Source organism: Bos indicus, chromosome 26, assembly GCF_029378745.1.
Source record: "Bos indicus isolate NIAB-ARS_2022 breed Sahiwal x Tharparkar chromosome 26, NIAB-ARS_B.indTharparkar_mat_pri_1.0, whole genome shotgun sequence".
In the NCBI taxonomy this organism is placed as follows: Eukaryota; Metazoa; Chordata; class Mammalia; order Artiodactyla; family Bovidae; genus Bos; species Bos indicus.
Genome location: NC_091785.1, coordinates 16,044,330 through 16,071,799, shown reverse-complemented (window position 1 = coordinate 16,071,799; position 27,470 = coordinate 16,044,330). Strand labels below are relative to the sequence as shown.

General features: G+C 39.8%; 1 protein-coding gene across 1 annotated transcript in view; it reads right to left on the bottom strand.

The window, feature by feature from the left end:
- Positions 1–3,277: 3,277 nt before the first annotated feature.
- The window catches only part of LOC109553246 (cytochrome P450 2C19-like), a 46,430-nt gene continuing 22,237 nt past the window's right edge, over positions 3,278–27,470 (bottom strand). The window contains exons 7-11 of the mRNA XM_070780396.1: positions 23,676–23,863; positions 18,236–18,350; positions 17,354–17,486; positions 12,936–13,080; positions 3,278–3,508 (exon numbers count right to left, since the gene is read on the bottom strand). Coding sequence (XP_070636497.1) covers positions 3,278–3,508; positions 12,936–13,080; positions 17,354–17,486; positions 18,236–18,350; positions 23,676–23,863 — 812 coding nt within the window. The remainder of the gene's footprint in view (positions 3,509–12,935; positions 13,081–17,353; positions 17,487–18,235; positions 18,351–23,675; positions 23,864–27,470) is intronic.

The window sequence follows — 27,470 nt, the reverse complement described above, 5'->3', positions numbered from 1 at the left end:
TCGTGTCTGACTCTGCGACCCCATGGACTGCAGCACTCCAGGCTTCCCTGTCCATCACCAGCTCCTGGACCTTGCTCACACTCAAGTCCATCAAGTCAGTGATGCCACCCAACCATCTCATCCTCTATCCTCCCCTTCTCCTCCTGCCTTCAGTCTTTCCCAGCATCAGGGTCTTTTCCAATGAGTCAGTTCTTCACTTGATTCCATCAAGTGGCCAAAGTACTGGAGTTTCAGCTTCAGCATCAGTCCTGCCAATGAATATTCAGGACTGATTTCCTTTAGGATTGACTGGGTTGATCTCCTTGTAGTCCACGGAACTCTCAAGAGTCTTCTCCAGTACCACAGTTCAAAAGCATCAATTCTTTGGCACTCAGCTTTCTTTATAGTCTAACTCTCACATCCATACATGACTACTGGAAAAACCATAGCTTTGACTAGATGGACCTTTGTTGGCAAAGTAATGTCTCTTCTTATGCCTTTTTAATTTTATTTTTTAATGTTTATCTTGTAATACTATATCCAACACCGAAATACTCTGTCCTTGAATTTGAAAGATTTTTAAATATTTTAATGTACTTACTGATATTACATTTGCATATGGAGAAGGTAATGGCACCCCACTCCAGTACTCTTGCCTGGAAAATCCCATGGATGGAGGAGCCTGGTGGGCTGCAGTCCATGGGGTCGCTAAGAGTCGGACACGACTGAGCAGCTTCACTTTCACTTTTCGCTTTCATGCATTGGAGGAGGAAACGGCAACCCACTCCAGTGTTCTTGCCTGGAGAATCCCAGGGACGGGGGAGCCTGATGGGCTGCCGTCTATGGGGCTGCACAGAGTCGGACACGACTAAAGTGACTTAGCAGCATACATAAAATAGATAATGACACCATATTTAAGATCATTTAAAATCAAAATGCAGTAACTGTGGTTCAGGCATTAGGGGTGTGTTTAGATAAGTTCCTGCATTACTGAGAACTTGAATTGCCAACTGTGTCAAACTCAAGGACTCCACCAACCATTTCAAAACAGCATCTGCTACCAGGTGCTTGCTACAATTTTGTATTTTCATAGTTCCCCACCCCCTTCACAACAATGCAACCATTTTGAACCCCCCCCCCCCAAAAAAAAATTCTTGCTGACAAGTATCTTTACATCTTGTCATCTACAATTCTAATTCTTTTTAAAATTTATTCTTAATTGAAAGATAACTGCTTTTCAATATTGTGTTGGTTACTGCCATACATCAACATGCATCAGCCATAAGTATACAAACAATTCTAATTCTTCACAAGAAATTTATGTACCTTTGCAGTTTTTTTTGCATTTATAAATTTCCCCATGTTGTAGTCGGGTAGAACACAATCTAAATGCTTCTTGGATCTGTGTCTCCTGAGCTGCAGTCATAACAAACCCCAAACAAATACCTCTTGGATTTCAACCAGATCGCCATTCTTGGAATTTGTCATTAATACTAATATAATTCAAACATCTCAAAAGACCAAAGATACATCAACTAATTATATAAATAAAAGTACATGACTTTTACCTTGAAATCTCAAGTCTACTCCACCAAAAGTTAAACATTGGAAGGTAGAGATGGTAATTTTATAATTTTCAATGTGGGAAAGGAAGATTCTGGGTGATTAGAAACAGCCAGTGTCATAAAGGTCATATTCAGTTCAGTTCAGTTCAGTTGCTCAGTCATGTCTGACTCTTTGTGAACCCATGAATCACAGCACGCCAGGCCTCCCTGTCCATCACCAACTCCCAGACTTCACCCAAACCCACGTCCATCAAGTCAGTGATGCCATCCAGCCATCTTATCCTCTGTTGTCCCCTTCTCCTCCTGCCCCCAATCCCTCCCAGCATCACAGTCTTTTCCAATGAGTCAACTCTTCGCATGAGGTGGCCAAAGTACTGGAGTTTCAGCTTTAGCATCATTCCTTCCAAAGAAACCCCAGGGCTGATCTCCTTCAGGATGGACTGGTTGGATCTCCTTGCAGTCCAAGGGACTCTCAAGAGTCTTCTCCATCACCACAGTTCCAAAGCATCAATTCTTTGGCTCTCAGCTTTCTTCACAGTCCAACTCTCACATCCATACATGACTACTCGAAAAATTATAGCCTTGACTAGACAAACCTTTGTTGGCAAAGTAATGTCTCTGCTTTTGAATATGCTATCTAGGGTGGTCATAACTTTCCTTCCAAGGAGTTGGTGCAAACATAATTGTGGTTTTGGACCATGAATTTTAAATCCTTATAACTAACCTCAAACACATCTTTATTTAGAAAACATTATGATCAACATATTTTTTGCCAATGAGAAATAAGTTTGTTTATTCCTGTAGCATAAAAATCCATGCTTTGAGGTTCATCAAACTCTTGGAAAGCATTTTCTGCATCCTGCTGGCTGTGGAAGCGTTTCCCTTGAAAAAAGCTGTCCAGACATTTGAAGAAGCAATAGTCAGTTGGCAACAGGTCAGGTGAACACGGAGGATGAGGTAAAACTTCACAGCCCAATTTGTTTAACTTTTGAAGTGTTCATTGTGCAACATGTGGTCAGGCATTGTCGTTGAGAACTGGGCCCTTTCTGTCGATCAGTGCTGGCCGAGGGAGTTGCAGTTTTGAGTGCATTGCATTGATTTGCTTAGCATACTTTTCAGATGTAACGGTTTTGCTGGGATTCAGAAAGCTGTAGTGCATCAGCAGTGACCATGACCTTTTTTTGTTGTAAGTTTGGCTTTAGGAAGTGTTTTGGAGCTTCTACATGGTCCAGCTACTGAGCTGGTCATTGCCAATTCCCATATAAAATCCACTTCTCATTGCATGTCACAATCTAATCAAGGAATGTTTCACTGCTGTTGTGTAGTTCTGATGGCTAAAATGGTAAATAATTCACCCGCAGTGCAGGAGAGCCAGGTTCGATCCCTGGGTCAGGAAGAACCCCTAGAAAAGGAAATGGCAACCCACTCCAGTATTCTTGCCTAGAGAATTCCATGGACATGTGAGTCTGGTGGGATACATACAGTCCATGGGGTTACAAAGAGTTGGTCATGACTGAGTGAATACAATATAGAATGGAACAGAACAGAATAAGAGAAGATGACACTTCAAAACAACATTTTTTTTTTCTTCGGTTAGCTCATGAGGCACCCAATTATAGAGCTTTTTCACCTTTCCAATTTGCTTCAAATGCCAAATGACCGTAGTATGGTCAATGTTGGGTTCTTCAGCAACCTCTCGTGTAGTTTTAAGAGGATCAGCTTTGATCATCCTCTCAGTTGGTCATTGTCAACTTCTGATGGCTGGCCACTGTGTCTTCATCTTTAAGGCTCTTGTCTCCTTTGCAAAACTTCTCAAACCACGACTGCATTCTATATTCATTAGCAGTTCCTAGGCCAAATGCGTTGTTGATGTTACGAGTCATCTCTGCTGCTTTGCCACCTATTTTGAACTCAAATGAGAAAATCATTCGAATTTGCTTTTTCTCTAACATCATTTCCCCAGTCTAAAATAAAAATAAAATAAACACAAGTGATAAGTCATTGGCAAAAAACACAAAGCAAGAAATGTGCATTAAAATGATGTATAACATAACAGGGGCTTCCCTGGTGGCTCAGATGTAAAGAATCTGCCTGCAATGCAGGAGACCCAGGTTTGATTCCCCACACTTAAGAATTTATTCCAGTATCAGATGACAAATTACTTTTGCACCAACCTAATAATTAATATGACTAGGATTTAAACTGAGATCTTCTGATGCCCACTGTGATGCTCTCTCATATATACCACAGCTGCCTCAAGAATAATTTCAGAAAAACAAAATCAAACCTCCCAAATGTTACGCTGAATATACACCTGATTTTTCACAAAATAACAGGCTTCACAATAAACAGATGTCCCTGAACTCCAAGGGCAAAGAGTCACAAATTCTCAAGAGAATAAATCAAAAATAGGGATTCTCCCCTGTCCCTCACCAAAGAGGTAAAACTTAGGCAACTGAGGGAAGAACCAATCTCTAAGAATTTAGTGGGGAAGGCTTGAGAAATTATGGCTCAAGCCTCCCAGTTGCCTCGAGATACAACTGCTTCTGTTGCCTTATGAAGTCTGTTTTTATCAGAATAAGAAAAAAATAAAATGGAGTATGCACAGTGTTAACCAAAATTTTAGAAAAGACCTGAGTGAAATAAAATGATGTTTATTGGGGGTTTGGTAAGACTGTGGCATGAGACAGACTCAAGAAGCAGTTGAATGGTGCCCCACTGGACTACAAAATGGGTGAGGCTTATAAGGGCAAAACCTTCAAAATTACATGAAGTGAAGTGAAGTGAAGTCGATTAGTCGTGTCTGACTCTTGGAGACCCCATGGACTGTAGCCTACCAGGCTCCTCTGTCCATGGGATTTTCCAGGCAATAGTACTGGAGTGGATTGCCATTTTCTTCTCCAGGGGATCTTCCCGACCCAGGGATCGAACCCGGGTCTCCCGCATTGTAAGCAGACGCTTTACCATCTGAGCCACCAGGGAAGTCAAAATTACGTAAGTGTTTTTAAAAGTATAATTGGATCTGGCAAGTAAGGGTTCCAATTAAGTATGGATAAACTGGGCTCCAAAATGGCTGCACAGTTGAAAGGGGAGACCTTTAGACTACAAGAGTGCAGCTGCCAAGTGTTGCTCTGAATAGGGCTAGACCTGTCCTTGGATCTAGGACAGGTCAAAGAAATGTCAGGTTCTCAGTGGTGTAAAGACACGTCCGAGAGCAGATTCTCAATGGCTGCCTGACTCCATTTTTATATATCTGAACTCTGATTACTCCATTATAATTTCAATCTGTCATCAAGAGCAGGGAAGGGAGATGGTACACAGAACAACAGGTATGGATTTGGTGGGGAATGGGAGGCAGAGACTTCATTAAACAGACCCACAGTACCAGAACCTGTAGACCCGAACAGGAGATGACAGTTAGTGGTCATGAAGATCTAAATATCACTGGAAAGGTTAACTAGAACCAGAACACTAATGACTGCTGCTGCTGTTGCTAAGTCGCTTCAGTCGCGTCCAACTCTGCCCGACCCCATAGACGGCAGCCCACCAGGCTCCCCCGTCCCTGGGATTCTCCAGGCAAGAACACTGGAGTGGGTTGCCATTTCCTTGTCCAGTGCATGAAAGTGAAAAGTGAAAGTGAAGTCATTCAGTCATGTCCGACTCAGCGACCCCATGGACTGCAGCCCACCAGGCTCCTCTGTCCATGGGATTTTCCAGGCAAGAGTACTGGAGTGGGTCGCCATTGCCTTCTCCAGAACACTAATGACAACACTTCACAAATAGGAGTTCTACAACATATGATATTTGTTGAAAACTGATTAGTGAAGTTATTCCTAAACTCTTTTAGTAAGAAAAAAAATGTTTGTCAAGACCTGATTACAAAATACTTTATTCCTCAGGTTTACATGAGTTCATGTAACAGAATTTAACACCATTTTATCTCATGATTCTCTCAATTACCTTTTCCAAAGATAAAACAGCACCTGCAGGTTGTAGAGATAAGCCTGGAATTCACATCTCCTGAGTCAGGCGTGCCTCCTTGTAAGCAAACACTCAGTTCACCAGGGTCACCACACTTACTGCATATGTACCATGATTCAGTATTCTGTGACTCATCCTAGTCAATGACTTTCCAGATATATCAAGTGAGTTAATGATTACTGCACCAGTTCATTAAAGTCAGGGTCATACAAGTTTAATTTTGTAACCTTCATACTCGAGCAAGTCATTGGATGATTGGATGGCATCACTGACTCAATGCACCTGAGTTTGAGCAAACTCCTGGAGATGGAGGACAGGAAAGCCTGGCATGCTGCAGTCCATGGCATCAGAAAGAGTCGGACACAACTTAGCAACTGTACAACAAGACTCAATGTAACCTTTATTTCCTACAAAAAGAACCAGTAATTTGTTACCTACCTCACACAGCCCTATGCTCTAAAAGACAAGCCAGCTTATATCGGATGAAATAAGTTCAATCACTTGTTTTAGAGCAGCTGTGTTTATTTTTTGAGAAATGAGTGTGTGACTGAAGTTCACAGAGTCACAGAGTGAGACACAACTTAGCAACTGAACAACAAAGTGCCTGCTCTGCTCCACTTGCCTTCTGATGAAGCTCATTGCTTTTCATAGAATGAAAGAGTCAACTATAATTTAAATACTGAAGGGATTTCTGAGATCAGTTAGTCTAATTTACTTTTCTGATGAGCAATTGATTACAGTGAGACAAAGTGTCTTCGTTGCATCAGTACAAGGCCTTGCATTAGAATCCCATTCTTGCAGCTCCCCGTTGAGTGACATCTCACATTAAGCAACATTTCTGCTGCTGTCCAAATGATTAGCATTAAGATCTTCATTGTCATACAGCAATACAAACCTGATTTCAGCTATAATTGTGGATGCACATCTTTCTTTTTAATTAATAGAATTTATATTATGGTAATTATAAATAAAATTATAAATAAAACAATTATTCATGAATTAAAAGAGACAAGTGTACCCCAGTGTTCATCGCAGCACTGTTTATAATAGCCAGGACATGGAAGCAACCTAGATGTCCATCAGCAGATGAATGGATAAGAAAGCTGTGGTACATATACACAATGGAATATTACTCAGCCATTAAAAAGAGTACATTTGAATCACTTCTAATGAGGTGGATGAAACTGGAGCCTATTATACAGAGTGAAGTAAACCAGAAAGAAAAACACCAATACAGTATACTAATGCATATATATGGAATTTAGAAAGATGGTAACAATAACCCTGTATACAGGACAGCAAAAGAAACACTGATGTATAGAACAGTCTTTTGGACTCTGTGGGAGAGGGAGAGAGAGAGGGTGGGATGATTTGGGAGAATGGCATTGAAACATGTACAATACCATATATGAAATGAGTCGCCAGTCCAGGTTCAATGCAGGACACAGGAAGCTTGGGGCTGGTGCACTGGGATGACCCAGAGGGATGGTACGGGGAGGGAGGAGGGAGGAGGGTTCAGGATGGGGAACACGTGTATACCTGTGGCAGATTCATGTTGATATATGGCAAAACCAATACAATATTGTAAAGTAAAAATATAAAATAATAAAAAAAAATTCATGTGCAGGTTTTTATGTGAACATAAGTTTTCAACTCATTGGTATACCAAGGAATGTGATTGCTGAATCATATGGTAAACATGTTTAGTTTTCTAAGAAATCTGTCAACGGTCTTCCAAGTGGCTGTGCCATTTTGCATTCCCACCAACAATGACTGAGAGTCCCTGTTGTTCCACATCCTTGCCAATATTTGGTTTTGTCAATGGTCTGGACTTTGGCCATTCTGTAGTGGTATCTAATTGCTGTTTTCCTCTACAAGTATCTAATGATATATGATGTTGAGCATTTTTCACATGCTTATTTGCCATGTCTATATATTCTTGCCATTTTTAGGGTGGGTCCTATTATTTTTATTTTGTTGAATTATAGTTGATAAACAATGTTGTGTTAGTTTCTGATGTACAACAAAATGATTCAGAGAGAGACATATATCTTTTTCATACACTTTTCCATTATGGTTATAGGGTATTGAAAATAATTCCCTGTGCTATACAGTAGGACCTTGTTATTTATCTGTTTTATATAGATATATTAGTTTGGAGCTGCTAATCTCAAACTACTGATTTATCCCTCCACCACACCCTTTCCCATTTGGTTTGTTTTCTATAAGTCTGTTTCTGATTTGCCGATTTTAAAATCAGGTTGTTATATTTCTGATTGTTGAGTTTTAAGAGTTCTTTGTGCATTTTGGATTATGATCCTTCATCAGATACATCTTTTGAAAATAATTTTCCCACTCAATGGTTTCTATTGATGGAACATTCAGTAGAGCAGAAGTGGCTAATTTTAATGCAATTCAAATTATTCTTTTCTTTCCATGGATTCTACCTGTAGTGATACACATAAAAATCATTGTCAAAATCAAGAACATCTAGTATTTTTTCTTATATTATCTTCTGTAAGTTTTATAGTTTTGCATTTTACACATAGGTCTATGATTCATTTGAATTAACATTTGTGAAGGTTATAAGATAACTTGTGTGTGTGCACATGTGTGAGTGAAAGAGAGATTAGTAATTGCAGAAGCATTTGTTGAAAAGACTAGCCTTCTCCATTGAATTGCTTTGCTCCTTTGTCAACGATCAATTGACTATATCTGTCTACCTATTAATATTCCTGGACTCTTTTTTCCATTAAATCATTTGTCTCTGTTTTCATCAATACCACTCTATCTTGATCATGGTAGCTTTGCAATGAGTCTTGAAATCAGAGAGAGTCAGTGCTCTGACTTTGTTCTCCTATTTCAATAACATGTTGACTATTCTGGGTTTTTAACCTCTTCATATACACTTAAGAATCTTACTGTCAATATCTAAAAAAAACATGCTGAGATTTTGATTGGGATTACATTGAATCTATAGACTAAACTGGGGAGAACTGAAATCTAAACACTATTGAAACTTCCTATTGATAGATGTGGAATGTATTTCCATTAAAAAAAATCTTTTTAGTTTTTTTCATCAGAGTTTTAGAGTTTTCCTCAAATAGAACTTATGCAAATTTTGTCAGATTTCTAAGTACTTAAGTTTTGTTTTAATGTAGATAATATTGAGTTTTTAATATCAAATTCCAATTGTTCATTGCTAATATTGTTGTTGTTCAGTCACTAAGTCATGTCTGACTCCGCAACCCGATGAACTGCCACATGCCAGGCCTCCATGTCCCTCACTATGTCCCAGAGTTTGCCCAACTTCATGTCCATTGCTAGTATATAGGAAAGCAACTGACTATTGCTTGTTCCCTGTCGTACATGCTGCTGCTGCTAAGTCACTTCAGTCGTGTCCGACTCTGTGTGACCCCATGGACGGCAGCCTACCAGGCTCCCCCGTCCCTAGGATTCTCCAGGCAGGAACACTGGAGTGGGTTGCCATTTCCTTCTCCAATGCATGAAAGTGAAAACTGAAAGTGAAGTCGCTCAGTCGTGCCCGACTCTTAGCGACCCCATGGACTTCAGCCTACCAGGCTCCTCTGTCCATGGGATTTTCCAGGCAAGAGTACTGGAGTGGGGTGCCACATGGGAACATGCTAAAATTGCTTCTTAGTTGTTTTTTCATTCTTCGGGATTTTCTACATAGATAATCACCCTATTGTCAAACAAAGATAGTTTCATTTCTTCCTTCCCAATCTGTGTAACTGTTATTTCTTCTTTCTTTTCTTATTGCATTTAGCTAGGTCTTCCAGTTCAATACTAAATGGGAATAATTAGAGGGGTCATCATGCCTCATACCTATCTTAGCAGGAAAGCTTCCAGTCTCTGACCATTAACAATGATGTTAGTTGTGAATTTCTGTAAATTTTCTTTATCAAGTTGAGGAAACTGCTCCTCCATTCTTGGTCTGCTTAGAGTTTTAAATCACAAGTGGGTTTTAGATGTTCTCAGATGATTTTTATACATCTATCAATATAGAATCATTGGACTTCTCTTTAAACTATTGATGTGATGGGGTATATTGATTTTCATATCAGTTCAGTTCAGTCGCTCAGTCGTGTCTGACTCTTTGCGACCCCGTGAATTGCAGCATGCCAGGCCTTCCTGTCCATCACCAACTCCCGGAGTTCACTCAGACTCATATCCATCGAGTCAGTGATGCTATCCAGCCATCTCATCCTTTGTCGTTCCCTTCTCCTCCTGCCCCCAATCCCTCCCAGCATCAGAGTCTTTTCCAATGAGCCAACTCTTCGCATGAGGTGGCCAAAGTACTGGAGTTTCAGCTTTAGCAGCATTCCTTCCAAAGAAATCCCTGGGGTGATCTCCTTCAGAATGGACTGGTTGGATCCCCTTGCAACCCAAGGAACTCTCAAGAGTCTTCTCCAACACCACAGTTCAAAAGCATCAATTCTTTGGCGCTCAGCTTTCTTCACAGTCCAACTCTCACATCCAAACATGACCACTGGAAAAACCATAGCTTTGACTAGACGGACCTTTGTTGGCAAAGTAACATCTCTGCTTTTGAATATGCTATCTAGGTTGGTCATAACTTTCCTTCCAAGGAGTAAGCATCTTTTAATTTCATGGCTGCAGTCACCATCTGCAGTGATTTTGGAGCCCCAAAAAATAAAGTCTGACACTGTTTCCACTGTTTCCCCATCTATTTCCCATGAAGTGATGGAACCGGATGCCATGATCTTCGTTTTCTGAATGTTGAGTTTTAAGCCAACTTTTTCACTCTCCTCTTTCACCTTCATCAAGAGGCTTTTTAGTTCCTCTTCACTTTCTGCCATAAGGGTGGTGTCATCTGCATATCTGAGGTTATTGGTATTTCTCCCGGCAATCTTGATTCCAGCTTGTGCTTCTTCCAGTCCAGCGTTTCTCATGATGTGCTCTGCATAGAAGTTAAATAAGCAGGGTGACAATATACAGCCTTGACGTACTCCTTTTCCTATTTGGAACCAGTCTGTTGTTCTATGTCCAGTTCTAATTGTTGCTTCCTGACGTGTATACAAATTTCTCAAGAGGCAGGTCAGGTGGTCTGGTATTTCCATCTCTTGAAGAATTTCCCACAGTTTCTTGTGATCCACACAGTCAAAGGCTTTGGCATAGTCAATAAAGCAGAAGTAGATGTTTTTCTCGAACTCTCTTGCTTTTTCAATGATCCAGCGGATGTTGGCAATTTGATCTCTGGTTCCTCTGCCTTTTCTAAAACCAGCTTGAACATCTGGAAGTTCACGGTTCACATATTGCTGAAGCCTGGCTTGGAGAATTTTGAGCAGTACTTTACTAGCGTGTGAGATGAGTGCAATTGTGCAGTAGTTTGAGCATTCTTTAGCATTGCCTTTCTTTGGGATTGGAATGAAAACTGACCTTTTCCAGTGCTGTGGCCACTGCTGAGTTTTCCAAATTTGCTGGCATATTGAGTGCAGCACTTTCACAGCATCATCTTTCAGGATTCTTTCAGGATTTGAAATAGCTCAACTGGAATTCCATCACCTCCACTAGCTTTGTTCGTAGTGATGCTTTCTAAGGCCCACTTGACTTCACATTCCAGGATGTCTGGCTCTAGGTCAGTGATCACACCATCATGATTATCTGGTCCTGAAGATCTTTTTTGTACAGTTCTTTTGTGTATTCTTGCCACCTCATCTTAATATCTTCTGCTTCTGTTAGGTCCATACCATTTCTGTCCTTTATCGAGCCCATCTTTGCATGAAATGTTCCCTTGGTATCTCTAATTTTCTTGAAGAGATCTCTAGTCTTTCCCATTCTGTTGTTTTCCTCTATTTCTTTACATTGATTGCTGAGGAAGGCTTTCTTATCTCTTCTTGCTATTCTTTGGAATTGTGCATTCAGATGCTTATATCTTTCCTTTTCTCCTTTGCTTTTTGCTTCTCTTCTTTTCACAGCTATTTGTAAGGCCTCCCCAGACAGCCATTTTGCTTTTTTTGCATTTCTTTTCCATGGGGATGGTCTTGATCCCTGTCTCCTGTACATTAATTGATTTCATATCTTCCATACCTTGAATATATCTTACTTGGACCCAGCATACAATTCCTTTTCTACACTGTTGGATTTGATTTGCTAATTAATATTGCTGAGACTTCTTGCATCTAAGTTTATGAGGAATATTGGTCTGTACTTTTCCTCTTCTGTAAAGTCTTTGTCTGATTTTGGAATTAGAGTAATGCTAACCTCATAAAATGATTTAGTAAGAATTTCCTTTACTACTATATTCTGGAAGATATTATAGACAATTGGCATAAAATCTTCCTTGAATATTTCAGAGAATTCACCTGTAAACCAAAGTCTTGGATTTTCTCATCTGAAATATAATAATTATTGATTCCATTCATTTAATAGATAAATACCTATTTGGACTATATTTCTTCTTGCGTGCACTTTTTAAATTGTTTTATTGCGGTAAGAACACTTAACATGAGATATAACCTTATAGCTCATTTTTAAAGGTACAGTGCAGTACTGGTAACTAGAGACACACTTCTGTAGAGTAGATATCTAAAACATACTCATCTTGCATTGTGTGCATGCGTGCTCAGTCACGTCCAGCTCTTTGAGACTCCATGGACTATAGCCTGCCAGCCTTCTCTGTCCATAGAATTTTCCAGGCAAGAGTACTGGAGAAGGTTACCATTTCCTTCTCCAGGGGATCTTCCCAACCCAGGATCAAACCCATCTCTTGCATTGACAGGCAATTCTTTACCAGCTCAGCCAGCAAGGAAGCCCTTACCTTGTGTTACTGAAATCTTATATCTGTTGACTAACAACTGCCCCTTTGACTTGCTCTCTAGGATTTAGCAAACATCATTCAGTTCTTTGACTCTATGACTTTCATTATTTTAGATACTTCATATAAGTGGAATCATGCAGTGATTGTACTCCAAACTTGTCTAAGTTCATTCAGCCTAATTGATCAAAGTTCATTCAAGTTATCAAGTACTGCAGCATATTCTATTTCTTAAGGTTGAATAATATTCCATTGTATGTATATTCCATTGTTTCCATTCATCCATTGATTGACATTTAGGATTCTTCATATATTGACTGCTATGAATAATGCCAAAACTAACATAGAAATGTAGTGTGTCTTCAATATCCTAATTTCAATTCTTTAGGTAAATAGCAATGTCAGAAGTGACATTGCTGGTTATACGGTAATTCTATTTTTAATTTCTGGTCAACCGCTATTCCATTTTCCATAGAAGCTGCATCATTTTGCATTTCTAGTACACAAGGGTTTCAATTTCTTCACACTCCTGCCAACACCCCCTTTCTTTATTTTTTACAATATCCAGCCCAACATGTGTAAGGATATATCTCACTGTGGTTTTGACTTACCTTGCCCTGATGTGTAGTGATGTTGAGCACCTTTTTATATACTTGTTGGCCAATGTTATGTTTATTTAAGAGAGATGGATCTTCTAGCTCTTTGCCCACTTTGAAATTGGGTTCTTGGATTTTTACTATTGAGTTGTAAGAATTCCTACATGTTTTGGATATTAACCTCTCATCAGATATGACTTACAGATATTTTCTCCATTCTATATATTGCCTTTTCACCTTATTGATTATTCCCTTTGATTTGTAGCTTTTCATTTTTATATAGTTCCACTAGTCTAATTTTTCTTTTTCTGCCTGTGTTTTTAGTGCCTTATCCATGAAATTGTTGCCAAAACCCAGATCATGAAGCTTACACCCTATGTTTTTTTCTGAAAGTTTTATAGGTTCAGGTCTTACATTTAATCTTTAACCCATTCTTAGTTGATTTTTATATCTAGTGTAACATAAGGGTCCAATTTCATTCTTTTCAACAGACATATCTATTTCCCCAGCATTATTTGTAGAAAAGACTGCTCTTTTGTGTAGTCTAGGCATACTAATTAAGCTTCAAGTGACTCTATTAGCTCAGATTTATTTCTGGACTTTATACAGTGTCATTGCACTGTTTATGTCTATCTGTACATCAGTGCAATACTGATTAATTGCTATAGCTCCATAATATAATATATTAGTATTTTGAAATTAAGAAGTGTGATGCTTCCAGCTCTGTTTTTTAAATAAATTTATTGCATTATAGTTGATTTATAATGTTGTGTTTAATTTTTGCTGCAACAGCAAAGTGACTCAGTTATATATATATATTAATACATATTCTTTTCTATTATGGTTTATTACAGGATATTGAATATAGTCCCCTGTGCTATACAGTAGGAACCTACTGTTTATCCATCCTAAATATAATAGTTTGCACCTGCTAATCCCAAACTCCCAATCCTTCCCTCCCCTACCCACCCTCTCCCTTGGCAACCTTAAGTCTGTTCTCTGTATCTGTGGGTTTATTTCATAGATATCTTCATTTGTGTTTTATTTTAGATTCCACAGGTAAGTGACATTGTATGGTATTTGTCTTTCTCTTTCTGACTTCACTTACTGTGATAATCTCTAGTTGCAATCCATATTGCTGGAAATTGCATTTCATTTGGTTCCTTTTTATGGATGAGCAGTATTCCATTGCATATATGTACCTCATCTTCTTGATCCATTCCTCTGTTGATGGACATTTTTGTTGTTTCCATGTCTTAGCTATTGTGACTAGTGCTGCTATGAACATAGGGGTGCATGTTTCTTTTTAGATTAGAGCTTTGTCTGGATATATGTCCATAAGTGGAATTGCTGGATCACATGGTTATTCTATTTTTAGTTTTTTGAGAAACTTTCATACTATTCTCCATAGTGACTGCACCAATTTGCATTTTCATCACCAGTGTAAGATGGTTTCCTTTTCTCCGCAACCCTCTCCAGCATTTATTATTTGTAGACTTCCTAATGCTAGCTATTCTGACCTGTGTGAGATGCTACCTTATTCAATTTGCATTACTAAAATAATTAGCAACATGGAACATGTTTCATTTGTCTAGAAGACATTTGTATGTCTTCTTTGGAAAAATGTCTATTTAGGTCATTAGATCATTTGTCCATTTTTCAATTGGGTCATTTGTTTTTTATTGCTGAGTTGTATGAGCTTGTATATTTTCAAAAGTAAGCTCTTGTCAGTCGCATTGTTTGCAAATATTTTCTCCCAATCTATAGTCTGCCTCTCTGCTGTGTTTATGATTTTCTTTCCTGTGCATTAGCTTGTAAGTTTGATTAGGTCCCATTGTTGTTCTTTTTCAAGACTGCATTGCTACTTGAAGCGCTGTGGTTTCATATGAATCTTAGGATTATTTCTGTTTCTATAAAAATTATTGTTAGGGTTTTGATAGATACTGCATTAAAAACATAGTTGGCTTTGGTACTATGGACATTTTAACAACATTAATTCTTCCAATCTATGAACACAGATGTACTTTCATTTGCTCATCTTTTTAAATTTCTTTCAGCAATTTTTATATTTTTAGTGTATAAGTTTTCATTTCCTTAGTTGAATTATTCATAAAGATTTTTTTATGCTGCTATAAATGATATTACTTTTTAATTCACAATTTGTTATTAATGGGTAGAAATGGAAATGATTTCTGCATTGAAATTGAATTCATTTATTAGATCTAACAGGGCTTTTTGTATGAAATCTTTATGATTTTTTCATATAATATCATGTGATCTTGAATAAATATCATTTTATTTCTTCCATCTGATGTGAATGACTTTTATTTTTTCTTGCCTAATTTCTCTGCTGCTGCCGTTGCTGCTACTAAGTTGCTTCAGTCAGGTCCAACTCTGTGTGACCCCATAGACGGCAGCCCACCAAGCTCCCCCGTCCCTGGGATTCTCCAGGCAAGAACACTGGAGTGGCCTGCCACTTCCTTCTCCAATGCATGAAAGTGAAAAGTGAAGGTGAAGTTGCTCACTCATGTCTGACTCTTCACGACCCCATGGACTGTAGCCTACCAGGCTCCTCTGTCTGTGGGATTTTCCAGGCAAGAGTACTGGAGTGGGATGCCATCGCCTTCTCCGGCCTAATTTCTCTCAGTTCACTCAGTCGTGTCCAACTCTTTGCGACCCCATGAATCGCAGCACGCCAGGCCTCCCTGTCCATCACCAACTCCCAGAGTTCACCCAAACCCATCGAGTCAGTGATGCCATCCAGCCATCTCATCCTCTGTCGTCCCCTTCTCCTCCTGCCCCCAATCCCTCCCAGCATCACAGTCTTTTCCAATGAGTCAACTCTTCGCATGAGGTGGCCAAAATACTGGAGTTTCAGCTTTAGCATCATTCCTTCCAAAGAAATCCCAGGGCTGATCTCCTTCACAATGGACTGGTTGGATCTCCTTGCAGTCCAAGGGACTCTCAAGAGTCTTCTCCAACACCACAGATCAAAAGCATCAATTCTTTGGCGCTCAGCCTTCTTCACAGTCCAACTCTCACATCCATACATGACTACTGGAAAAACCATAGCCTTGACTAGATAGATCTTTGTTGGCAAAGTAATGTCTCTGTTTGTTAATATGCTATCTAGGTTGGTCTTAACTTTCCTTCCAAGGAGTAAGCGTCTTTTAATTTCATGGCTGCAATCACCATCTGCAGTGATTTTGGAGCCCCCAAAAATAAAAGTCTGACACTGTTTCTCCATCTATTTCCCATGAAGTGATGGGACCAGATGCCATGATTTTAGTTTTCTGAGTGTTAAGCTTTAAGAAAACTTTTTCACTCTCCTCTTTCACTTTCATCAAGAGGCTTTTTAGTTCCTCTTCACTTTCTGCCATAGGAGTGGTGTCATCTGCATATCTGAGGTTATTGATATTTCTCTCGGCAAACTTGATTCCAGCTTGTGCTTCTTCCAGTCCAGCGTTTCTCATGATGTACTCTGCATATGAGTTAAATAAGCAGGGTGACCAATATACAGCCTTGACGTACTCCTTTCCCTATTTGGAACCAGTCTGTTGTTCCATGTTCAGTTCTAACAGTTGCTTCCTGACCTGCATATAGGTTTCTCAAGAGGCAGATAAGGTGGTCTGGTGTTCCCATCTCTTGAAGAATTTTCCACAGTTTATTGTGATCCACACAGTCAAAGGCTTTGGCATAGTCAATAAAGCAGAAATAGATGTTTTTCTGGAACTCTCTTGCTTTTTCAATGATCCAGTGGATTCAGCAATTTGATCTCTGGTTCCTCTGTCTTTGCTAAAACCAGCTTGAACATCTGGAAATTCACAGTTCACGTATTGCTGAAGCCTGGCTTGGAGAATTTTGAGCATTAGTTTATTAGCATGTGAGATGAGTGCAACTGTGTGGTAGTTTGAGTATTCTTTGACATTGCCTTTCTTTGGGATTGGAATGAAAACTGACCTTTTCTAGTCCTGTGGAAGCCAGATGTAAAGGCTTATAATTAGGAGAGACATCATGACCTTTTCACACCTTTTCTTCCATTTTGTACATGCACTAGCACAAAAGAGAAAGAGTCTGAGAAGTGACTCATCAAATTATGCCTTTTATTTCGAACATGCATAGGAGAAGGCTCTCCATTGGTATGCATTAACCATCTTGTTATATTTTGTACTGATTACATAATAATACTCAATATTAGACAAGTATTAGCATATGTGATGGCCAATACAAATGTTACAGAATATGGAGAATAGAAGATACATTTCTGCAGTGAAACAGCACAATGAGATGAGAGGTCAGAGAAGGAATTTTCAGGAAAACTGAAGGGAAAGAGGTGAGTGATGCCCTGATGAGAGGCAGTTGAAGCCAGATGATCTAACATTCCTCACACAGGATTGAAGCAAAGCTCATAAGAAGGCAGCATAGAAACTAACCCACTGGCAACTGGGGTGGTGTCAATGTCCTTCGGGTCAACCACAGATTTCAAGGCAAATTTTTGTAAAATTGTGGTCAGGAATAAAAACAGTTCTATGCGTGCCAGGCCCTCTCCCACACAAATCCGTTTCCCTGCAAACAAGAAACACAGAGAGTACATATACTCCTTGTTTATGTACAGAACATTGTGTTTCTGGCTGTCAGAAAGAGACTATGCATTTGATGAATGTTTCAATGAATAGAAGGAAAGCAGAATGGCTGGATAGACAGATGGACAAAGGGTAGGCACACATGCTATCCACTTAAATCTTATCTTAACAGGTATCCTTCTCTCAACAAACATTTACTGAGCATCAGCACTATACCACATACTTCATTAAGTATTCTTATACTATAGCTGCAATTTGATATTTTCAAGTTCAATCTTTTTCTAGAAACACACATATATTCATTCTATTTTCTGTTCCTAATCTGATGGTCCAACATGTTTCTTTCCATTCTCCACAGCCTCTGTTCTCTGCTCTAAGTATATTTACTCTTCATCAACCTTGAAGTTTCAAAGATTTATTACAGAGTTTCTTTTGTCTAAGATGCACTTTTCTTACATTTTCAGAATGTAGCTAAACTTTATTTCTGAATTTGAAAGAACTGGGTCACCTCTCCAAGCTTCAGTAATCTAGCCCAACAATGATGATGTATTGAGGGGAGGGAAAGTATATAGGCACCGTGATTGCCGCCCCTCATCATAGACAAAAAAGAATTTTTACCATCCCTAGCACAGGGATGAAAGTTCCAGCTGATGCCCAAAAGGTATCCTGCTCTCGGAAGTGATGAAGAAAATAAACTTGTGCTACCTACTGATAAAGCCATGAAGTACTCACTGTTCTTAAAGTTGCTACTCTCATCCAGGAAGTGGCCAGGGTCAACCACCTCTGAGTTGGGGAATTCCTTGTCATCATGTAGCACAGAAGTCAGCAATGTTAATACATCTGTGCCCTGGAAAGAACAGATAAAGATAAACTGAACTACACAGAAGTACTGGAGCCAGACAAATGCTGCAAACCATTTAGTCCAATTTTATGATTTATAGATGAAGAATCTAAGGCTAAAGAAGGGCTGTGGCATTTTGAGCAAGACAGCAGCAGACAGAGCAAGTAATAAACAAAAATAAATTAAAGATGAGTGGCAGTAATGTTGCAAGTAAATCTCAGAAGCATTTGAAACAGTGAGTACATGGGTCCCAGGGTGAATCCATTCTGCTTATCACCACATTTGGACACTGGTGTCCATCCGTCATAGCTGCTTTGTCACTTCAATTTCCACTCTTCTCATATGTGGACAATGGTTTGAAATGGAAATCACTATTGGAACTTGAAGTGTTTGGAGTTATCTGTCCATAGTACTTTTGTAAACAGATATCTGATCTAGTCAAAAATAACCTCTTCTATGATAATAATCGAAGAAGGCAATGGCACCCCACTCCAGTACTCTTGCCTGGAAAATCCCATGGACAGAGGAGCCTGGTAGGCTACAGTCCATGGGTTCGTGAAGAGTCAGACATGACTGAATGACTTCACTTTCACTTTTCACTTTCATGCATTGGAAAAGGAAATGGCAACCCACCCCAGCGTTCTTGTCTTGAGAATCCCAGGGACGGGGGAGCCTGGTGGGCTGCTGTCTATGGGGTCACACAGAGTCAGACACGACTGAAGTGACTTAGCAGCAGCAGCAGCAGCAGGATAATAATAAGTACTAGAGCAATTATTAGTGTTAATCATTTTCATGCAGATTGTCTTATTTGAAAATATAGGGTAGATTTCATTACAGATTAATCTCAGCATAGAAACAGAAACAAAGATAAAATTAGAAAAATCATTTTATAACAATTCAGCATAGGATCATTAATTCAAGCAATTGTCATCCATAAATGCTAAAACTGTAGAGTGAATGGTTAAGAAGTTTGATATTTACAAAGCTCTGAAGTACTACACCATAGATTTTTATTAATTAAATGTAAAAAAAAAAAAAAAGAAACTCTCCCATAGAGAAATCTGGCAGATACTACTTTATTATATGAAGAACACCCCATACCAATAATGGGATGACATTATGTGTCCCCACCTCCCAGATGAATTTCAGTGGAACACAAATGCACCTACATAGCTGTCTAACCAAATAGTAACTGAAATCTAATCTCTAGAAAACAATTGCCTGCAGAATATTTTATAAGACTACTAAATTGAATTCCTCACAAAGTTAAATGTTAAAAGAAATACAAAGTAAAGGGAACTGATAACAGGAAACTAAAGAGAAAAGGTAACAAAATTATATGCTTATCCCTAGGCTACTTATTAAATTGCAAAGAAAAAAGAAAGCTATAAAGTATATTCTAGGCAAATTGGGAATTTTTAAGTATAAGCTGTACATAATATGAGTGTACTCTTGGTAACCCTTGAGTGTAAATATTATTATTCTCTTTATAAAAATCATTGTTAATGAGACATACTCACTAAAGTAGTGAGGTGTTGATGGACAGGTGGGTAGATAGATAAACTGATATTAATGGAAGAAATTTTTACATACTGAGGAATGGGGAAGTCATTCTTGCTTATACTTCATTTAACTTGAATTTTACATTAAGTAAAGCAGCCTCTTTGTGGCCTATCAGACATACATTACCCATCTGTTTAATCATTTTTTAAAAGGGTTGACTGACTAGAAATAAAAAATGTTAAAAATACAGATTAAATGTTCTTAGGACAGCAAAGCTGAAAAGACTCCCTTCCCAGGTCTCAAGGCCATACTGACTTTGTAAACATGCTGATCTTTGGAGAAAAAAAAAAAAAAAAAAAGAAACCTTGAAGGAATGTTTCCCTGATTTGCTTGATGTACTTTGTTCTGACAAAGTATAAAACTTTGCTGAAAACCATGCTTCTCCACAGCAGCTCTTCAGAGTGATCTGAGAGGCTGTCTCACAGGCTTAGTCCTAAATCTGGCTCAAATAAAACTCTTTTATTCCTAATATGGCTCAAGGTTTCATTGAGTCAGACAAGGTTGTGATCCATGTGGTCAGTATGGTTAGTTTTCTGTGATTGTGGTTTCATTCTGTCTGATGGATGAGGATAAGAGGCTTGTGGAAGTTTCCTAATGGAAAGGATGGCTTTGTAAAACTGGGTCTTGCTCTGGTGGGCAAGTAAATCTCAGTAAATACTCAGTAAATCTTTAATCCTATTTTCTGCTCATGGGTAGGGCTGTGTTCCCTCCCTATAGTTTGGCCTTCAAAAAGACTTATTTATGCCAACATATTGCAGCTCCCAGGACTGTGGTAGTCAGTGGCCCTGACCCCACGGCAGGCCCCTGTCAACCCAAGCCTCCACCAGAGACTCCAGGACAATCACAGGCAAGTCTGGCTCAGTCTCTTGTGGGGTCATTGCTCCTTTCTCCCAGGTCCTGGTGCAAAGAAGGTTTTGTTGTTTCCCTGGGGGTTCTCAGTCCTTCTGCCAGATGCCCAGGTTAGGAAATCTGTTGTGGGCCCTGGAACCTTTGCAACAGTGTAAGAACTTCTTTGCTATAATTGTTCTGCAGTTTGTGTGTCGTCTGCTCAGTGGCTCTATGGTCGGCCAGTGGCGACCTCTTCCAAGAGGACTAACGCCACATGCCGTGCCTCCCAGGTCTGCTGCCGCCAGAGCCCTTGTCCCCACAGCAGGTTACTGCTGATCCACGCCTCTGGAGGAGACACTCAAGCACTCAAAGGCAGGTGTGGCTCAGTCTCCTGTGGGGGGTCACTGCTCCTTGCCTTCAATCCTGCGTGCACAGGGTTTTGTTTGTGCCCTCTGAGCTTCTCTGATGTGTCTAAGATTTAATTTTAAATGCAGTTGATCCCCTCCTATCATCTTGTTGAGGCTTCTCCTTTACCCGTGGATGTGGGGTATCTTTTTTTGGTGTAATCCAACATTCTCATGTTGATGGTTGTTGTCCACAGGACTGGAAAAAGTCAGTTTTCATTCCAGTCCCAAAGAAGGGCAATGCCAAAGAATGCTCAAACTATGGCACAATTGCACTCATTTCACACGCTAGGAAAGTAATGCTCAAAATTCTCAAAGCCAGGCTTCAACAGTACATGAACCAAGAACTTCCAGATACTCAAGTTGGATTTAGAAAAGGCAGAGGAACCAGAGATCAAATTGCCAACATCCATTGGATCATAGAAAAAGCAAGAGAATTCCAGAAAAACATCTACTTCTGCTTCATTGACTACCCTAAAAGCCTTTGACTGTGTGGATCACAACAAACCATGGAAATTTCTTAAAGAAATGGGAATATCAGGCCACCTTACTAGAATCCTGAGAACTCTGTATACAGGTCAAGAAGCAACATTTAAAACTGGACATGGAACAATGGACTGGTTCTAAATTGGGAAAGGAGTATGTCAAGGTTGTATATTTATATTGTCACCCTACTTATTTGCAGAGTACATCATGTGAAATGGTGGACTGGATGGAAGCACAAGCTGGAATCAAGATTGCTGGTAGAAATATCAATAACCTCAGATATGCAGATGACACCACCCTTATGGCAGAAAGCAAAGAGGAACTAAAGAGCCTCTTGATGAAAGTGAAAGAGGAGAGTGAAGAAGCTGGTTTAAAACTCAACATTCAAAACATGGAGATCACGAATGGCATCTTGTCCTGTTACTTCATGGCAAACAGATGGGGAAACAATGGAAACAGTGAGAAACTTTATTTTCTTGGGCTCCAAAATCACTGCAGATATTGACTGCAGCCACAAAATTAAAAGACCCTTGCTTCTTGGAAGAAAAGCTATGTCCAACCTAGACAGCATATTAAAAAGCAGAGACATTACTTTGCCAACAAAAATCCATCTAGTTAAAGCTATGGTTTTTCCAATAGTCATATATGGATGTGAGAGCAGGACCTAAAAGAAGGCTGAACACCAAAGAATTGATGCTTTTGAACTGTGGTGTTGGAGAAGACTCTTGAGGGTCCCTTGGGATGCAAGGGGATCAAACCAGTCAATCCTAAAGGAAATCAATTCTGAACATTCATTAGAAGGAGTAATGCTGAAGCTGAAGCCCCAATACTTTGGCCACCTGTTGCAAAGAGCCAACTCACTGGAAAAGACCTTGTGCTGGGAAAGATTGAGGGCAGGAGGAGAAGGGGACAACAGAGGATGAGATGGTTGGATGGCATCACCAACTCAACGAACATGAGTTTGAGCAAACTCTGAGAGATGATGAGGGACAGGGAGGCCCAGTGTGCTACAGTCCCTGGGGTGGCAAAGAGTCAGACACGACTTAGTGACTGAACTGAACTGAACTGAAACTGACTTTAAAAATCTAACAAAATGTATATAAAACATCATGCTTAATATTTTATGTTAATCTTCACCCTGCAAGAGACCAGAAATGATGAAGGATGAAACAAAGATATTTACCCAAATAGTATGACAATGTATATAGAAACTGCAATTAATTATTAGTAATTTTTTTAATTTAGCAATGCTGCTTTATATAAGGTTATCCAAATGATAAAATTAATTATACTTCTGTATTCCAGATAATAAAATGACAGTCATTATTTAAAACTTATAACAGTATTAAGCATCTTGCAAAAATGTTTTGCGAGCCAATTTACTGAAAAAGACATTATTGAGAAAATTAAAGAAAGCTCCCCAAACCAAGGACTATATACCATGCCCATTAATTGAAAGACTCGATGTGTCATGATGTTAAGTCTTTTCAAATTGATCTAATGTCACCCAGATAAAAATCCCAGCAGAGTGTTTTGGTAAATTGACTGACACTCATACAAACAAATATCAAATAAAAACTGATAACATTTGGAAAAATAAATATCTAAGATCAGACAAACAATACAAAAGAGGCAGAACAAACTTGGAACACTTGCACTGTCAGCTACCAAAGCCTGTTATAAAGCTTTACAGACTAAACTAGAAACAGCACACCTTCCATCAAGCCACCACACACAGGATTGTTGTGTGCATCGAGAACCGCACTCATACTGTGTAAATGGGAACTTCAAGACTACTGAGGTCAGTATAAGAGGACCCAATCTTATCAGGTGGCACTAATGTAAAGAACTCGGCTGCAAATGCAGGAGACATAGGAGATGCGGGTTCGATCCCTGGGTCAGGAAGATCCCCTGGAGAAGGGAATGGCAACCCATTCCAGCATTCTTGCCTGGAGAATCGCATGGAGAGAGGAGCCTGGCAAGCTACAGTCCAGTGGAGTCACACAGAGTCAGACATGACTGAAGCAACCTAGCACTCAAGCAATCCTACCTTGGGGATGAGGTAATTTCTGAATTTAATGTCACAGGTCACCACACGGGGCAGACTGGTGGGGACCAGATCAATGTATCTCTGGATTGCATGGACCACAACATCCATGTGGGGCATGTGGCTCCTGTCCTCCATGCAGGGGCTCCGGTGTCTGCCAAGCTCATGGTCAATCTCTTCCTGGGCCTTAGCTGGTAACAGATAAGTAAGAAGGATGGAGAAATAAAAGTGCACACCACATTTGCATACAAATTGAAGGACACGTGAGGCATTATGAAGGTGCTCCAACAACATCATAAACATCAGTTATAGTTCAGAAATTCACCTAAACATAAAGAGATAACTGATATAATATAGATACATTTAACTCTCCTGTGAACTAGGCTTAGTTCAGTTCAGTTCAGTTCAGTCGCTCAGTCGTGTCCGACTCTTGCGACTCCATGAATCGCAGCATGCCAGGCCTCCCTGTCGATCACCAACTCCCGGAGTTCACTCAGACTCACGTCCATCGAGTCAGTGATACCATCCAGCCATCTCATCCTCTGTCATCCCCTTCTCCTCCTGCCCCCAATCCCTCCCAGCATCAGAGTCTTTTCCAATGAGTCAACTCTTCGCATGAGGTGGCCAAAGTACTGGAGTTTCAGCTTTTGCAGCATTCCTTCCAAAGAAATCCCAGGGCTGATCTCCTTCACAATGGACTGGTTGGATCTCCTTGCAGTCCAAGGGACTCTCAAGAGTCTTCTCCAACACCACAGTTCAAAAGAATCAATTCTTCGGCGCTCAGCCTTCTTCACAGTCCAACTCTCACATCCATACATGACCATAGGAAAAACCATAGCCTTGACTAGACAAACTTTTGTTGGCAAAGTAATGTCTCTGCTTTTGAATATGCTATCTAGGTTGGTCTTAACTTTCCTTCCAAGGAGTAAGTGTCTTTTAATTTCATGGCTTCAGTCACCATCTGCAGTGATTTTGGAGCCCAAAAAAGTAAGTCTGACAGTGTTTCCACTGTTTCCCCAACTATTTCCCATGAAGTGATGGGACCGGATGCCATGATCTTCGTTTTCTGAATGTTGAGCTTCAAGCCAACTTTTTCACTCTCCACCTTCACTTTCCTCAAGAGGCTTTTTAGTTCCTCTTCACTTTCTGCCATAAGGGTGGTGTCATCTGCATATCTGAGGTTATTGATATTTCTCCCAGCATCTTGATTCCAGCTTGTGCTTCTTCCAGCCCAGTGTTTCTCATGATGTAATGTGCATATAAGTTAAATAAGCAGGGTGACAATATACAGCCTTGACGTACTCCTTTTCCTATTTGGAACTAGGCTTAAGATATATCTATATATACTTCTTTATTAGTATACATAATAAGACAAACAGAAACTCCCTGCATTCGGGGAACTACAATAGAGAAAGGAACTGAAAGTCTCTGAATTCAAGAAGTGGATTCTTCCCTAACCTTGCCTCTCAGCTGTGCATCTCACTCTTTTCCTCTTTTTCTGCCCAGTGTCCCTGAGTGTAGAGCCTGTTGGTTTCAGTTTCTCTGAAGAATAAGCCTCTCTCATCCCACTGGAGAAAACGTTACATGATAAAAGGATTTGTCAAGGGGACGAGGCAGAGACTGCTACTTTTTTCAATCTCTTTTTCCTTCTACCCTCTTTGACATTTGGTACTTCTAAATACTCAACTTTATGGGGTTATAGGGATACATATTAACTTTGATTAGGTACCTTTTCCTTTCTACATTTAGGATGCAACTTCATCTTCCCTAAAGAGTTCATTATTACTCCTCAGTATGTTCTCTGTGCTTCAGAAATGTGCTGAAGATTTGGTATTTCCTGACCTCCTCTTGTTCAACTTTAAAACTCTTAGTCTTGTTTGTAATAAGTTTTTAATGGGATGGTGAAACAGGACAAGATAATGTCTTTTCTAACCCACCATGCACAATCATAAACTCTTACAAGGTAAATTTTTTAAAAAAGTACTTTGTAAAATATAAAATTGTTGACCCTCAAAATTCTTATTTTGTCAAGCATCATTTTTATAGAAACAGACTTCTGGACTAAAAACAAACAAACAAACAAAAAAAAAAACAACCTTTATAGGCATCTTATGCCTAAAAGGTACAATTTCTTGTGACTCTAAATGCTTAGAGCACTTCCCAGAATGTGGGCCTCCCTGGTGTCTCAGATGGTAATGAATTTGCCTGCAATGCAGGAGACCCAGGTTCAATTCCTGGGTCAGGAAGATCCCTTGGAGAATGGAATGGCAACCCACTCCAGAATTCTGGCCTGGAGAATTCCATGGACAGAAGAGCCTAGAAGGCTAGAGTACATAGGGTCACAAAGTATCATACCGGGGTCCAGCCCCGGTTGGATCCAGGGATTCCCTCAGGATGACGGCTTCAGCAATTTAAAGGGATAGCGTCAGTGGAGAGAATCAGAGGCCTAATTATAATTGGTTTACGTGGGAAATCAATATACCCCCACGCTCCAATTACTTTGGCCTGAAGAAAGAGTAGAGACAAAAGAAAAGAAAAGGAGACGAGAAAGAATGACACGGGGAGACCAAGCTTTGGTGAGCAAGGCCCGTAGCTTTATTTTTAGCAGGACTTTTATACCTCAAGTTGTACATAGAAGATAATGGGGGATGCAAAGTCATGTAAGGTCAGCAGACCTTAATCATTATCGCAAATACAAAGGCTTTGGGTGATTTACATCATCTTCTGGTCAGGAAACCTGCTAACATTTTTCTTCTGATAAGAATTAGTCAACCAGAAAAACTTATTTTCTCCAGAGGTGATTTTTCTTAGAGTTTAGTACCACTCCCCGAAAGCACTAAACAGAGTTGCATTCCTATAGGGCAAGAGTGTTGTGGGGGTAATTAAGGAAAGAATTTATTAGCTTAGGGGTCCAAGGTTATTATTAACATTAAAGCTTCTACTTATATTTCTTATATATCAACTATATTAATCAATACACTCCCAGGAACACAGTGGATAAGAAATATGGAAACTTGGCAGCGGGCATTAACTCAACAAAGAAACCTTCTATCAGTTCTATTTTAACAATTTTCTAACTCCCCGAGAGGCTCTGCATTGTTAGAATAACTAAGTCTCCTTGTGCTTCATATGGCTGGGAGGCCGTAAATAATCACATGCACAGCTGTAGGAGTCCGGAAACCTGTTAGGCAGGTTAGAAAGCTTTCTGAGGGAAACACAATTGGAACATACCTTATTATACCCTGGAGACTTATTAACTAGAGCTCTAAGTTGCTGTTCTTACAGATAAGAGTGGTTGGGGATAGCCCCTTGTGACTGTCAGAGGAGTTGGTGAAAGTCATGAAGCAGTAAAACAGACAGGCTCAGGTTTTTGGGGTAGACCCTCAGGCAGGCCCAGAGGGGCACCCCTAGAGTTCTGGCTCGCCTTGCCCACCAGATCTCTCCCACATGTCCTTGTCATGGGGGTGGGGACTCCCGTGCCGGCTCCCGGCAGTATCAGATACAACTAAGTGACTTTCACTCACTCATCACTCCCAGAATGTGGATGCTATCTCAAGCTACCTCATTAAGTTTTAGAATTTCCACTCAGACTTCAATAAGGAGAAGTTCCATTTTCCCTACTCTGGCTTTAGAACACAGCATTTTCAGAATGAGCAGACGTGTAAGTGGCCCTTCCATAATAAAACCAATATGCAGTCCCAGGGCATGAAATGAAATGACCTCTCATGAAATCCAGATGCTGCTGTATTGATTTTGCTGCTGTCCATCGTGTCTTCAACCTCTCAGGTTATGCAAAGA